The sequence below is a fragment of the Rhinoderma darwinii genome, chromosome 4, assembly GCF_050947455.1.
Source record: "Rhinoderma darwinii isolate aRhiDar2 chromosome 4, aRhiDar2.hap1, whole genome shotgun sequence".
NCBI lineage: Eukaryota > Metazoa > Chordata > Amphibia > Anura > Rhinodermatidae > Rhinoderma > Rhinoderma darwinii.
Genome location: NC_134690.1, coordinates 397,078,109 through 397,090,118, shown reverse-complemented (window position 1 = coordinate 397,090,118; position 12,010 = coordinate 397,078,109). Strand labels below are relative to the sequence as shown.

General features: G+C 46.7%; 1 protein-coding gene across 4 annotated transcripts in view; it reads right to left on the bottom strand.

The window, feature by feature from the left end:
- Positions 1-11,601, bottom strand: part of NVL (nuclear VCP like) — a 36,475-nt gene extending 24,874 nt beyond the window's left edge. Inside the window, exons 1-7 of one of the 4 annotated variants that reach the window (XM_075863397.1) lie at positions 11,300-11,601; positions 9,270-9,343; positions 8,219-8,271; positions 7,067-7,154; positions 6,851-6,908; positions 4,147-4,422; positions 2,258-2,384 (exon numbers count right to left, since the gene is read on the bottom strand). In XM_075863397.1, coding sequence (XP_075719512.1) covers positions 2,258-2,384; positions 4,147-4,422; positions 6,851-6,908; positions 7,067-7,154; positions 8,219-8,271; positions 9,270-9,343; positions 11,300-11,359 — 736 coding nt within the window. In that variant the 5' untranslated portion in view covers positions 11,360-11,601. Of the gene's footprint in view, positions 1-2,257; positions 2,385-4,146; positions 4,423-6,850; positions 6,909-7,066; positions 7,155-8,218; positions 8,272-9,269; positions 9,344-9,628; positions 9,708-11,299 lie in introns of those variants that run through there. The other 3 variants (XM_075863394.1, XM_075863395.1, XM_075863396.1) reach the window with 3 other exon arrangements.
- Positions 11,602-12,010: the final 409 nt, after the last annotated feature.

The following is a 12,010-nucleotide window of genomic DNA, read 5'->3' as shown; positions in this document are numbered from 1 at the left end:
GGTGGAGTCACTGTGTACATATATTACATTACTTATCCTGTACTGATCCTGAGTTACAGCCTGTATTATACTCCAGAGCTGCACTCACTATTCTGCTGGTGGAGTCACTGTGTACATACATTACATTACTTATCCTGTACTGATCCTGAGTTACATCCTGTATTATACTCCAGAGCTGCACTCACTATTCTGCTGGTGGAGTCACTGTGTACATACATTACATTACTTATCCTGTACTGATCCTGAGTTACATCCTGTATTATACTCCAGAGCTGCACTCACTATTCTGCTGGTGGAGTCACTGTGTACATATATTACATTACTTATCCTGTACTGATCCTGAGTTACAGCCTGTATTATACTCCAGAGCTGCACTCACTATTCTGCTGGTGGAGTCACTGTGTACATACATTACTTATCTTGTACTGATCCTGAGTTACATCCTGTATTATACTCCAGAGCTGCACTCACTATTCTGCTGGTGGAGTCACTGTGTACATACATTAAATTACTTATCCTGTACTGATCCGGAGTTATATCCTGTATTATACTCCAGAGCTGCCCTCACTATTCTGCTGGTGGAGTCACTGTGTACATACATTACTTATCTTGTACTGATCCTGAGTTACATCCTGTATTATACTCCAGAGCTGCACTCACTATTCTGCTGGTGGAGTCACTGTGTACATACATTACATTACTTATCCTGTACTGATCCTGAGTTACATCCTGTATTATACTCCAGAGCGGCACTCACTATTCTGCTGGTGGAGTCACTGTGTACATACATTACTTATCCTGTACTGATCCTGAGTTATATCCAGTATTATACTCCAGAGCTGCACTCACTATTCTGCTGGTGGAGTCACTGTGTACATACATTACATTACTTATCCTGAGTTACATCCTGTATTATACTCCAGAGCTGCACTCGCTATTCTGCTGGTGGAGTCACTGTGTACATACATTACATTACTTATCCTGTACTGATCCTGAGTTACATCCTGTATTATACTCCAGAGCTGTACTCACTATTCTGCTGGTGGAGTCACTGTGTACATACATTACTTATCCTGTACTGATCCTGAGTTACATCCTGTATTATACTCCAGAGCTGCACTCACTATTCTGCTGGTGGAGTCACTGTATACATACATTACTTATCCTGTACTGATCCTGAGTTATATCCTGTATTATACTCCAGAGCTGCACTCACTATTCTGCTGGTGGAGTCACTGTGTACATACATTACATTACTTATCCTGTACTGATCCTGAGTTACATCCTGTATTATACTCCAGAGCTGCACTCACTATTCTGCTGGTGGAGTCACTGTGTACATACATTACATTACTTATCCAGTACTGTACGGATTATACTCCAGTGATGCAGTCACAATTCTGCAGGCTTCTAAACTGAAATCTCCCTGCATTCCCAGCTTGATCAGTTTCTGTACAGAACTTGCTCTGTTGATTTACATTCTGGGAGGTGTGGTCCTCCTGCATTATAGCAACTTAGATAAGCTATTAGGGGTGCCTGACAATAAGTTTGCTGATTCTGTCCTAGAGTAAACAGCAGACTAGTGAGTGCAGCTCTGGAGTATAATACAGGCTGTAACTCAGGATCAGTACAAGATAAATAATGTAAAGTATTTACAGACCTAGAATCTGATTGGTTGCTATGGGCAAGTGGGACACTTCTTTTAGTAGAAAAATATTTATGCCAGAGAGCCTTTATGTCTGGCTAGCCGCAGCCTGGCATTGAGCACAACTAAGGGTATGTTCACACGGCAGCCTCCGTTACGTCTGAAATTACGGAGCTGTTTTCAGGAGAACAGCTCCGGAATTTCAGATGTAACAGCATGTGTAGGCGCTTTTCGCTGCGTCCATTACGGACGTAAATGGCGCTGTTTTTCCATGGAGTCAAGGGAAAACGGCTCCAATTACGTCTCAAGAAGTGACAGGCACTTCCTTGACAGCGAGGCGTAAAAAAAATGACCGTCGGCACAGAACATCGTAAGACCCATTCAAATGAATGGGCAGATGCGTGCCGACGCTTTGGAGCCGTATTTTCGGACGTAATTCGGGGCTAAAACGCCCGAATTACGTCCGTAAATAGGGTGTGAACCCAGCCTAACAGTCACGGACATTGCTGGGAATTCCCCCCAGTTGAGTTGCAGAAAATGGCAGCAGTAACCTGGAGGAACGCAGAGAGAGCCGGCCAGGAATACTTCTCTCCTTCATTTCCATCATCTCACCTCTTTTATTCATCAGAACAGATTTTATTTCTGCATCAACATCCTGGGAATCCACCTTCCCTCTCCGGGATTTCTTTAATTTTGGCTTTTTCTTCTCAGTTTCCAAGAGAGAAGTGTCAATGGATTTCTGTCGGGGAATGAAGAAGAATTAAAAAGGGAAAAAAAAAATAAAATCTAAAAACACAAAAAACCAGTAAAACAAACAGGAAAACCAGCAGCTTCCATGGTGGGCCGTGCTTCACATTTCACATACAAGGCCGTGGAGCAGATTTACACAGTTGTGTAAGTTTTAGGCCCTGTTCACACGGCACGCATGGTACGTGTATTTTGCCACGTTTTACGCGCCGAAATAAGTGTAAAAAAACGCTTGATTAAGCTTCCAATTCAAATCAACGGGAAAGCGCAGAGTCAGTACATACAACCGTTTTCTGGTCAATTTTCTGACACGTAGAACGCGCCGAAAACTCGTCAAATGTTCCCATAGTCCATGGCAGTCCTAATTGCACACCAAAAAAAAAAAACTTTTTTTACGCGTTTTCCACGCCAGTATTTTAAAGAGCACTTCACAAGAAAAGCTAGCGTAGTCGACGCATTTACGTTTTTTTTTTTTTTTTAGAGCCAGCTCAACATGACAATAAACTTATACCAGGCTGTCTGAAGATGCGCCAAAGTTATTAAAGTGGCGCACGTTGTATGATAAATTTGGTGCATCTTGCTAGACACTTTTGCCTTCCTTATACCAACTGTTGGTTGGTGCATTTTAAGACACGCCCACTCCCCGATACATCTATGGACATAAAAGAAGACAGTAGAAAATCTGCCCAGTGTATGGATTCCATGAATGGTCTATATTCCTCCTCTACAAGATTCACGAACCAGTATGGGATCTGCCAGCCATAAGGACGCACCTTCAGATCGATTCTGGGATTTGACGAATTTAAAAAAAAGACTTGTCAAATTTTTCCATGGATTGCTCAGCTTTAGGATAGGATATCAATGCGTCATAGGAACCAGTACCCCAATCGATCAGAAAGGAGGGGCCCCAGTATTTGCTGGAGTCATACAGCACAGCGCCATTCACGTACGTGTGGTTGTATCTGGTATTGAGCAGCAGTTCCATACACAGCCACAAGGAATGAGAGTGGCGCTGTGCCGAGTACTGCAGACCAGTGCAAGTACCTGGGGTTGGACCGCCACCGGTCCTTCATTAACAGTTTATCCTAATGACGGGCTCTCAATGTTATATCCTGGGAAACCGTTTTAAGAAAATTGATCCTCGCAATGTATTTGACGGACTGCAGACCTGAGAATCAGACAAAAAGAATTCACTCCTCTCTAGTGGATTCCCTTCATTTATATTCATTGTAAGGAGAGCCATGTAGTTTATTTAACTATGTGAAGGCTAGAAGATCATGCACGAACACACTGCACCAGCAGAGGGCAGCAGGGAGAGTGATATGATGCAGTTTTAGTGCCAATGGGAAACAAGCAGAATTTGAATGCAGCTTTGAATGGGACTAGAGTATAAGACAAGATCAGCTCATAGGTTCCACATTGAATGTGAAATTCGAGATACCCTCAGTAAAATGAAGGACTATGTTCACACGCTCAACAAAAAACGGCTGAAAACATGGAGCGGTTTTCAAGGAAAAATAGCTCCCGATTTTCAGCCGTTTTTTAAGCAACTTGCATTTTTTACGGCCGTTTTTGGAGCGTTTTTCTTTTTTTAAAAACGGCCGCGTACAAAACGCCCGTGGGAACGTAACGTAGTTTTTCCCATTGAAATCAATGAGCAGCTGTTTGGAGGCGTTCAGCCCCCGCATTTTTAGCCGTTTTTCGTGGCGTTCTATAGCCCTCAGCCTCGGTGGTGATACAGCGGGTCACGGTACCTCTTTGTCTTCTGCGTCCTTTTCCCCTTCATCATCACACAGATCTATGAAGAGGTTCTTCTCAATCGCTCCTCTGCGTGGGGTCTTGTCAATGAACCATCCTGCTCCCGATGTTCTAGTTTCCGAGGCGTTTCCCGTTCCCTCTGCTCGGGGGGTTTTGGATGGAGCTGGGGTACTTGTGTCTGGGGCCTCATTTTTGGAGGGGGTGTCCAAGGTAGACTCAGGGTTTCCTTTCCGGTACAATGACAGCAGAGAGCTATTCATGTGATTTGTGGACTAGAATGAAGAGACAGACTTAGTATGTACGACCAATCATGGTTTCTGAATCTTGACCGCACATCTAAACCTAGGGTCCTGTGATCCCAGTGACAACGGACATGCAGATGTTGGAGCCGCAAATCTCCAGTGAATTCTGACTGCTTGCAGCCACCACTAGGGGGAGCTTACTGCATACAGTAATATATTTAAGGAGGGGGCCACTGTCTTTTCTGATTTTTTCTCGATAAAGTGGACAACCCCATTAAACTTAAAGTGTAACGAAACTTTCCTAAAGTGGAGGAAGAGGAATTTTTCTCTATTAACATATATTACAAAGCTTCTTATATTTGCTTAGACTATTGATTTATGCAGTGCTCCCCCTAGTGGTGGCTGGAGGAAACCAGAATTTTATCATTTAACACCATGTCTATGCAGATTTGCAGCTCTGTATCATATAAATCAAGATCAAGAGCTGCTTAAATAAATTGCAGGCTAAGGCCACGTTCACATTTGCATCAGTATTTCCGTTGTTCTGCTCCGTCAGAGGAGCAGAACAAAAATACCGGAAGTGCTGGTACCATTGTACGACGGACACCGTCGTCGCCTGATGGAACCCATTGACTTTAATAGGTTACGTCAGTTATCCGTGGTTTTACCGGAGACAATAGCGCAGCATGCTGGACTATTGTTTCTGGTATTTTTGCCAGGATCCTAATTGAACCTCTAACGCAGATGTGATCCGGGTCTAAGCTGCAAAGGAAATCTGAGATAGGCTGAAAAGCAACTTCTTTCATCAGTAGCTCAAGCTACTGTTCTGTCCCGCCCTCATGCTTTACACTGCAGCTCTGTGTGCTCAGATCAGCTGCTGTGTATGAACACAAACCCCACACAGGTTCACCTGGAAGTCGCTGCAGGTTGAGATGATGTTAAACTATGAGCAACTTAATCTTCAGTGAGAAAAGGAAGATTATCAGGTGATTGCTGCATATAGACCGAGGGAAAGGAGCCTCAAAAAGAGGGAGAAGGCCGGGACTTCATTAACCAAAGCTAGTGAGCAGGGACCGCTCCGGAAGAGCGTCAGCTCTGACGGGCAGGGACCGCTCCCCCCTGTAGAGCGTCAGCTCTGACGGGCAGGGACCGCTCCCCCCTGTAGAGCGTCAGCTCTGACGGGCAGGGACCGCTCCCCCCTGTAGAGCGTCAGCTCTGACGGGCAGGGACCGCTCCCCCCTGTAGAGCGTCAGCTCTGACGGGCAGGGACCGCTCTCCCCTGTAGAGCGTCAGCTCTGACGGGCAGGGACCGCTCCCCCCTGTAGAGCGTCAGCTCTGACGGGAAGGGACCGCTCCCCCCTGTAGAGCGTCAGCTCTGACGGGAAGGGACCTCTCCTCTGCCCACTGTAGAGCGTCAGCTCTGACGGGAAGGGACCTCTCCTCTGCCCACTGTAGAGCGTCAGCTCTGACGGGAAGGGACCTCTCCTCTGCCCACTGTAGAGCGTCAGCTCTGACGGGAAGGGACCTCTCCTCTGCCCACTGTAGAGCGTCAGCTCTGACGGGAAGGGACCTCTCCTCTGCCCACTGTAGAGCGTCAGCTCTGACGGGCAGGGACCGCTCCCCCCTGTAGAGCGTCAGCTCTGACGGGCAGGGACCGCTCCCCCCTGTAGAGCGTCAGCTCTGACGGGCAGGGACCGCTCCCCCCTGTAGAGCGTCAGCTCTGACGGGCAGGGACCGCTCCCCCCTGTAGAGCGTCAGCTCTGACGGGCAGGGACCGCTCCCCCCTGTAGAGCGTCAGCTCTGACGGGCAGGGACCGCTCCCCCCTGTAGAGCGTCAGCTCTGACGGGCAGGGACCGCTCCCCCCTGTAGAGCGTCAGCTCTGACGGGCAGGGACCGCTCCCCCCTGTAGAGCGTCAGCTCTGACGGGCAGGGACCGCTCCCCCCTGTAGAACGTCAGCTCTGACGGGCAGGGACCGCTCCCCCCTGTAGAGCGTCAGCTCTGACGGGAAGGGACCGCTCCCCCCTGTAGAGCGTCAGCTCTGACGGGAAGGGACCTCTCCTCTGCCCACTGTAGAGCGTCAGCTCTGACGGGAAGGGACCTCTCCTCTGCCCACTGTAGAGCGTCAGCTCTGACGGGAAGGGACCTCTCCTCTGCCCACTGTAGAGCGTCAGCTCTGACGGGAAGGGACCTCTCTTTGTCTCTATGTTCATTTGCTTGTAACTTACCGCATTGTAAAGCGTTGCAGAGCACGCGTGCGCTATAAAAAGTTTAGGGCTCCTCCCCCACTAGGAATCTTCCTCAAATGCAGAATTTATACATGGAAACTGACTGAAACCATTTATAAAGCCCTGCTTTGGGAAACGTGTCACCTCCTATCAGTCATTATAGTCTTCCTCAAGAAATACACCATCATAACTTCACCGTCTTCAACCACAACTTATAACGGCAGCGCTCACCGGCGGATCTGTATAATCATCGGTGTCGGTGGAGTCTTCAGAACGACTTTCCAGATCTCTGCACAAGAGAAAACGCACCCGTTAGACACCAATAGTGGTCACCCTGCCGCCCGTGGCTCTCCAGCTGTTGTGAAACCGACTGCCGGGGCATGCTGGGAGTTGTAGTTTCTGGAAAATCACAGGTTGCAGAAGAAATATAGAACAACTAAAGCTCACCCATCAGCTCCTCTTCTTGCCCGTTTTGCCAAATGTGCTTCTTCCAGACCCCCGGCGTCTTCATTCTCATCAGAAATCACTTTAAACACTAGAAGAGAATAAAACCTCAGGTCACGGTCCGTAACAAAGGGCGGAAATTCTGTACAACGTATCGCGACGACCAACATACGGTATATCCAGACGACAGACAAGCCTATGAGAGGTACCGAAACAGCAGAGCGCAATACTGACTGTTTCCGCAATCCCCATAGACCTAGATCTCTCTTGCCCCAGGTTTAGAGGGGTCACACTTTTATTGCTTAAATTAAAAAAGAGGTCGCCCACGTTTCGGATATTTCTCCAAGGCCCTGGAACAAGTATATGGAAAGAAGAAAAAAAAAAGCCTTGTAATATACTTCTAAATACGTACAACACTTCCTGTCAGTTGTCATATAATACTGTCCCCTAGCTGGCAGGGAACGGTGGCGAACAGCGGTTACGGGGAAATTTTTAATGGTAAGTATGCTACAAGTTTTTTTATTATGCTATTTCTGACCTTAGGCTATGTTCACACTGAGTTTTTTGACGCAGAAACCGCGCAAAAAAACTAGTCAAAAACGGCCTGAAAATGCCACCAATTGATTTCAATGGGAGGCGGAGGAGTCTTTTTCCCACGAGCGGTAAAACCACCTCCATTCAAATGATATGAAACTGACAGAAACAGCCGAATACAGCGCTCATCCGTTTTCGTCAGTCACCACAGACATCGAATGAAGCGTCGGCTACGTCAGCCGCGTCCACTTACAGAATGAGGATCAAGGCACCCCTGATCTGCTGATAGGTGGGGGTCCCCAAACAAATCTTAAAAAATATAATAAACTCTCGATTGTGAGCATGAATTGGGACGGTTATTAGTATCTTGATGTAAACAAGGTTTCCATTCACTGATAGCAAGAGGACATCTTATACAGCTTGACCTCAATAGATGTGGGAACACGTGTACTATTGGGAAAAATGCTGCACACGGTCGACGTGATTTTTTTTCCAGCCGTAAGATATAATGATGGCGCTGCTCCCCGAGAACAGGAAGGACCGTGAGATTATATTGGACAATCCTGCTCAGCGTTATAAACGTTCGTACAATTATTAGTGACGTCGTTGTCGTGCGCTCACCTTTCTCTACTTGGATTCTGAAGGCGTTCCGCTTTCTTCTGCCGTATTCTGAACTAGGAGATAAAACACAGGCAAATTATTTAATGACACTTGAAGGAGCGCTGCGTTGTGTCTAGTACGGGAGCGGAGGGGGCGGAGCATGACTCAGGGATTCAAAAAAACACCAAAGTGTAAATCCTGTGTCATGCCCCGCCCCCTTAGGTCCTATACACGTTCCTTTAAATAAGCGGTTATATTATCTAAACAGCACCCCCCGGTCTCTCAAGCGTATAAGAGCCGCTGAGGTTCATGCCCTGATGGCGCTGGTTTGTGGAGGCCGCCCAGTTGTTAAATTATGCATGAATTAGCATATAAGCAGCCAAAACTAACGGGGCTGATTGTGGGGGAACGAAGGACTGTAGAGAGCTGAAAATGGTTTACGTTTTTTGGGGACATGACAGGTAATCTTTAAGAATTATTTACAAGGCGCAGATCTTCACTGAAACATTGGGATCAAACAAAATCCTACAAACGAAAACTTGGCAAACACGCTTTCGAAAAATGGTGCAAATGACGTCAACCATGTTTTTGAAAAGACGTGCGCCATTTATAAAGCTGGTTTTGTAAAGAGAAAAAAAAATAAATCAACATAGGGGAACGGCTAAACAACTTGTGATCATCAGGTCAATTTTTTGTTGATTTTTTTTTGGCCCCAAAATATTGACGCACATGAACAACAGCCGTGAGGTGAAGCCTGCAGCGATTTTATCAATTGAGGGCGGGAAAGAACACGGTTATAAGTTTTCCCCTGCAATCCCTTTACCTGCTGTCATAGGGGTCGTCATGGTGACCAGATGAGGGAAACTACCAGGCGGCCTCAAGGGACAAGAAGGGGTGTAACTATACGGGGTGCAGAGGTAGTGGCCGCACCCGAGGAGGCCCATAGGCCCCTCCGTCACATAGGAAGACACCAGTATTATAAATGGCGCATAATAGGTAGCGGGCGCTGTTACAGATTTTGCATCGGGCCCAGGAGCTTCAAGTTGTACGTGCATAACCGCATAGAAGTTACCTGTAGGCTTTCTGTAGGTCGGCAGCCACGGCAGCCATGTCCACGTACCCGCCACATCTGTTACTGCTCAAATACTGCAAGGAATAAAAAAAAAACACTAAGAAAATATAAATAAATCCCAAAAAGGACAAAAAACTCAAAAAAGGGAAATTTAGAAAAACTGGTGTAAAAGGAGAAGTCGAGCAGTCGCCCATGGCAACCAATAAGATTTCAACTTTCATTTTGCAGAGGCTCTGTGGAAAATGAAAGCAGCATACTGATTGGTTGCCATGGGCAACTACTTTTCCTTTGCACCAGTTTTGATAAATCTCCCCCAAAGAGTCCATCTAAAACCAGGATTACGGAGCATCTATAATAACCGGGCTGAGATAGAACTTAGAGCCCACGTCTGATGGTTTACAAAGAGGAGGGGGTTGGACGTTATTTTCGATGGAGACGATTGTGATTAGTGGAGATCTTAGAGGACACATCGGCAGCTGCAGGTTTTGGCCAATCACAGTGGAGGGGCGGGGCTAGGATGCCGCAGGAAACGTGATCGCCTACAGTTATATGTACGCCACTTGACAATGCCCAAGTTCTCATCAATGCGGATTGTCAGCTAAACCTCAGCCAGACCGCGCTTTCCTTACATTGCTCCTCATGTTCTTTTCAGCTGGATGCCGGGCCCTGTTCACAGTTTTTGCCACGGAAACGGCGGTAAAAAGCGTCTGAATTTACCTCCCATTGATTTCAATAAGTGGAAAAAAAACGCTCGCAGGAATAACAAGCGTCATGCCCTTTCTTTGGGCGTTTCCGTCTCTGACCTCCCATTGACATCAATGGGAGACAGAGCTTTTCGCTGCAATTTTTGCCCGCGGCCAGAAAGGCCGTGTTCAGGCAGCTCAAAACATGGCTCAAAATTCCAGACGGAATTTTGAGGCAGATTTTTCTGCCTGCAAAAAACTCAGTGTGAACAGGGCCAAGGTGTATTCAGACGTTGTGGTTGAGGTGCGGTTAAAAATCAATCCAATGAGTTGAGTAGTTTTAATACACCCTTAGGGTATGTACACACGGCTTATTTTCAGGAGTTTTTCAGGCCATGAACGCCCCAGAAACGGCTGAAAATACCGGGGCTGAACGCCTCCAAACATCTGCCCATTGATTTCAATGGGAAAAACTGGATTTTGTTCCCACGGGGCGTTTTTTGTTTTAAAAAGCACCCCGTAAAAAAGAAGCGCTTGTCACTTCTTGAGACGTTTTTCATTGTCTCAATAGAAAAGCAGCTTCAAAAACGTCCGTAAAGAACGCACCAAAAAACACCTAAAGCATAAAACACGGCTAAAATCAGGGGCCGTTTTCCCTTGAAAAGCTCCGTAGTTTTTCAGCTGTTTTTTTATTGTACATGTGAACAGGCCCTTACAGTGGGCGCAATTAGCGTCTATTAGTTTAACCCTTTATGGGCAACTGACAGGGGTTCTCTCATGATAATGTATCACCTATGCACAAGATAGGTGACAAATATCAGATGAGTGGGGGTCCAACCGCTGGGACCCCCACCCATCCCAAGAAAAGAGAGTCACAGAGTGCTTTATGCGATTGAGGCTGGACTGCGGATACTCGGCCACCGCCTTATTCACTTTCTACGAGACCGCCATTTTAAGGTTTCTCATACTACACAGATTCATTCCTGTCTCGTGTTGGTTAGTTGATATTTTTTTGTCACTGGTGGTTTAGTGACTTCAGTAATCTCTAATCATTCTGTCCTTACCGTAATGTTTACCGACTGCTCAATGATTTTACACACAGCAGTTAATCTGTACAAGCAGAGCTGCAGTGTAAAGCATGGTGTCATAACATATTAGCAGCCCGAGAATCTGATATTTACTGAAACTTCTCTATAACCTTATTATCACATCCCACTGAGTAGGCGACTTGGTACAAATTCGGAAAAGTTCTTCAGGAAGTAAAACCTCGGTGACTACTATGGCACTGGAGAGATCTAGTGTGCGGACGCCCGCTGCGTGTACAGTTATAAGCACCGGATCCACTACCTGCGTCAGCCGCTGCTTCAGCCTCCGGTCTATTCCCGGAGATACAGGACGAATCTTCATGCCCACGCCGGTCCCCGTCTACAGCTCCTAACCCACATGTAAACCGTGTAGGCCTGACACATAGCTGTCCTGAGCGATGCCTGCGTCACCAGTAGCTTATTAGATAGTGTATTTTCACATAGGTGTCCAGAACATTGCCTGTCCTCGGATGAGCACATAGCTTTTCACTATTCCTGGTGACCGTAGGTCTCGCGTGTATTTGACACACAGGGCTCTTCAGTATTGCAGACAGAACAAACGCAGCTTCTTCCAGCGGACCCGGTGCTCTCTGTTCAGAGAAAATCACATGACCGCTCTACACCACGTGACTCCTACGTCATCACACCTAGGGTCCTGTCTAGGATCCAGCTGGGATGATGAGTAAGAGTCACTATGTATAGGCTGACCACGTGGCTCCCCCTTTTAAAGAGTCACTATCATTTACCCTGCTCTGCGGCTCTGCGGCTCTTGCCAAAACTTTTTAATGGATGGTTGTACAATTATATGTGGCGTAATTTTACGTATTTGCCTGCAAAATCCAAGTCGTAAAATTACGCCACGTGTGAATAAAGCTCTTAGGGTATGTTCACACGGCCTATTTACGGACGTAATTCGGGCGTTTTTGCCCCGAATTACGTCTGAAAATAGCGCCTCAATAGCGCTGACAAACAT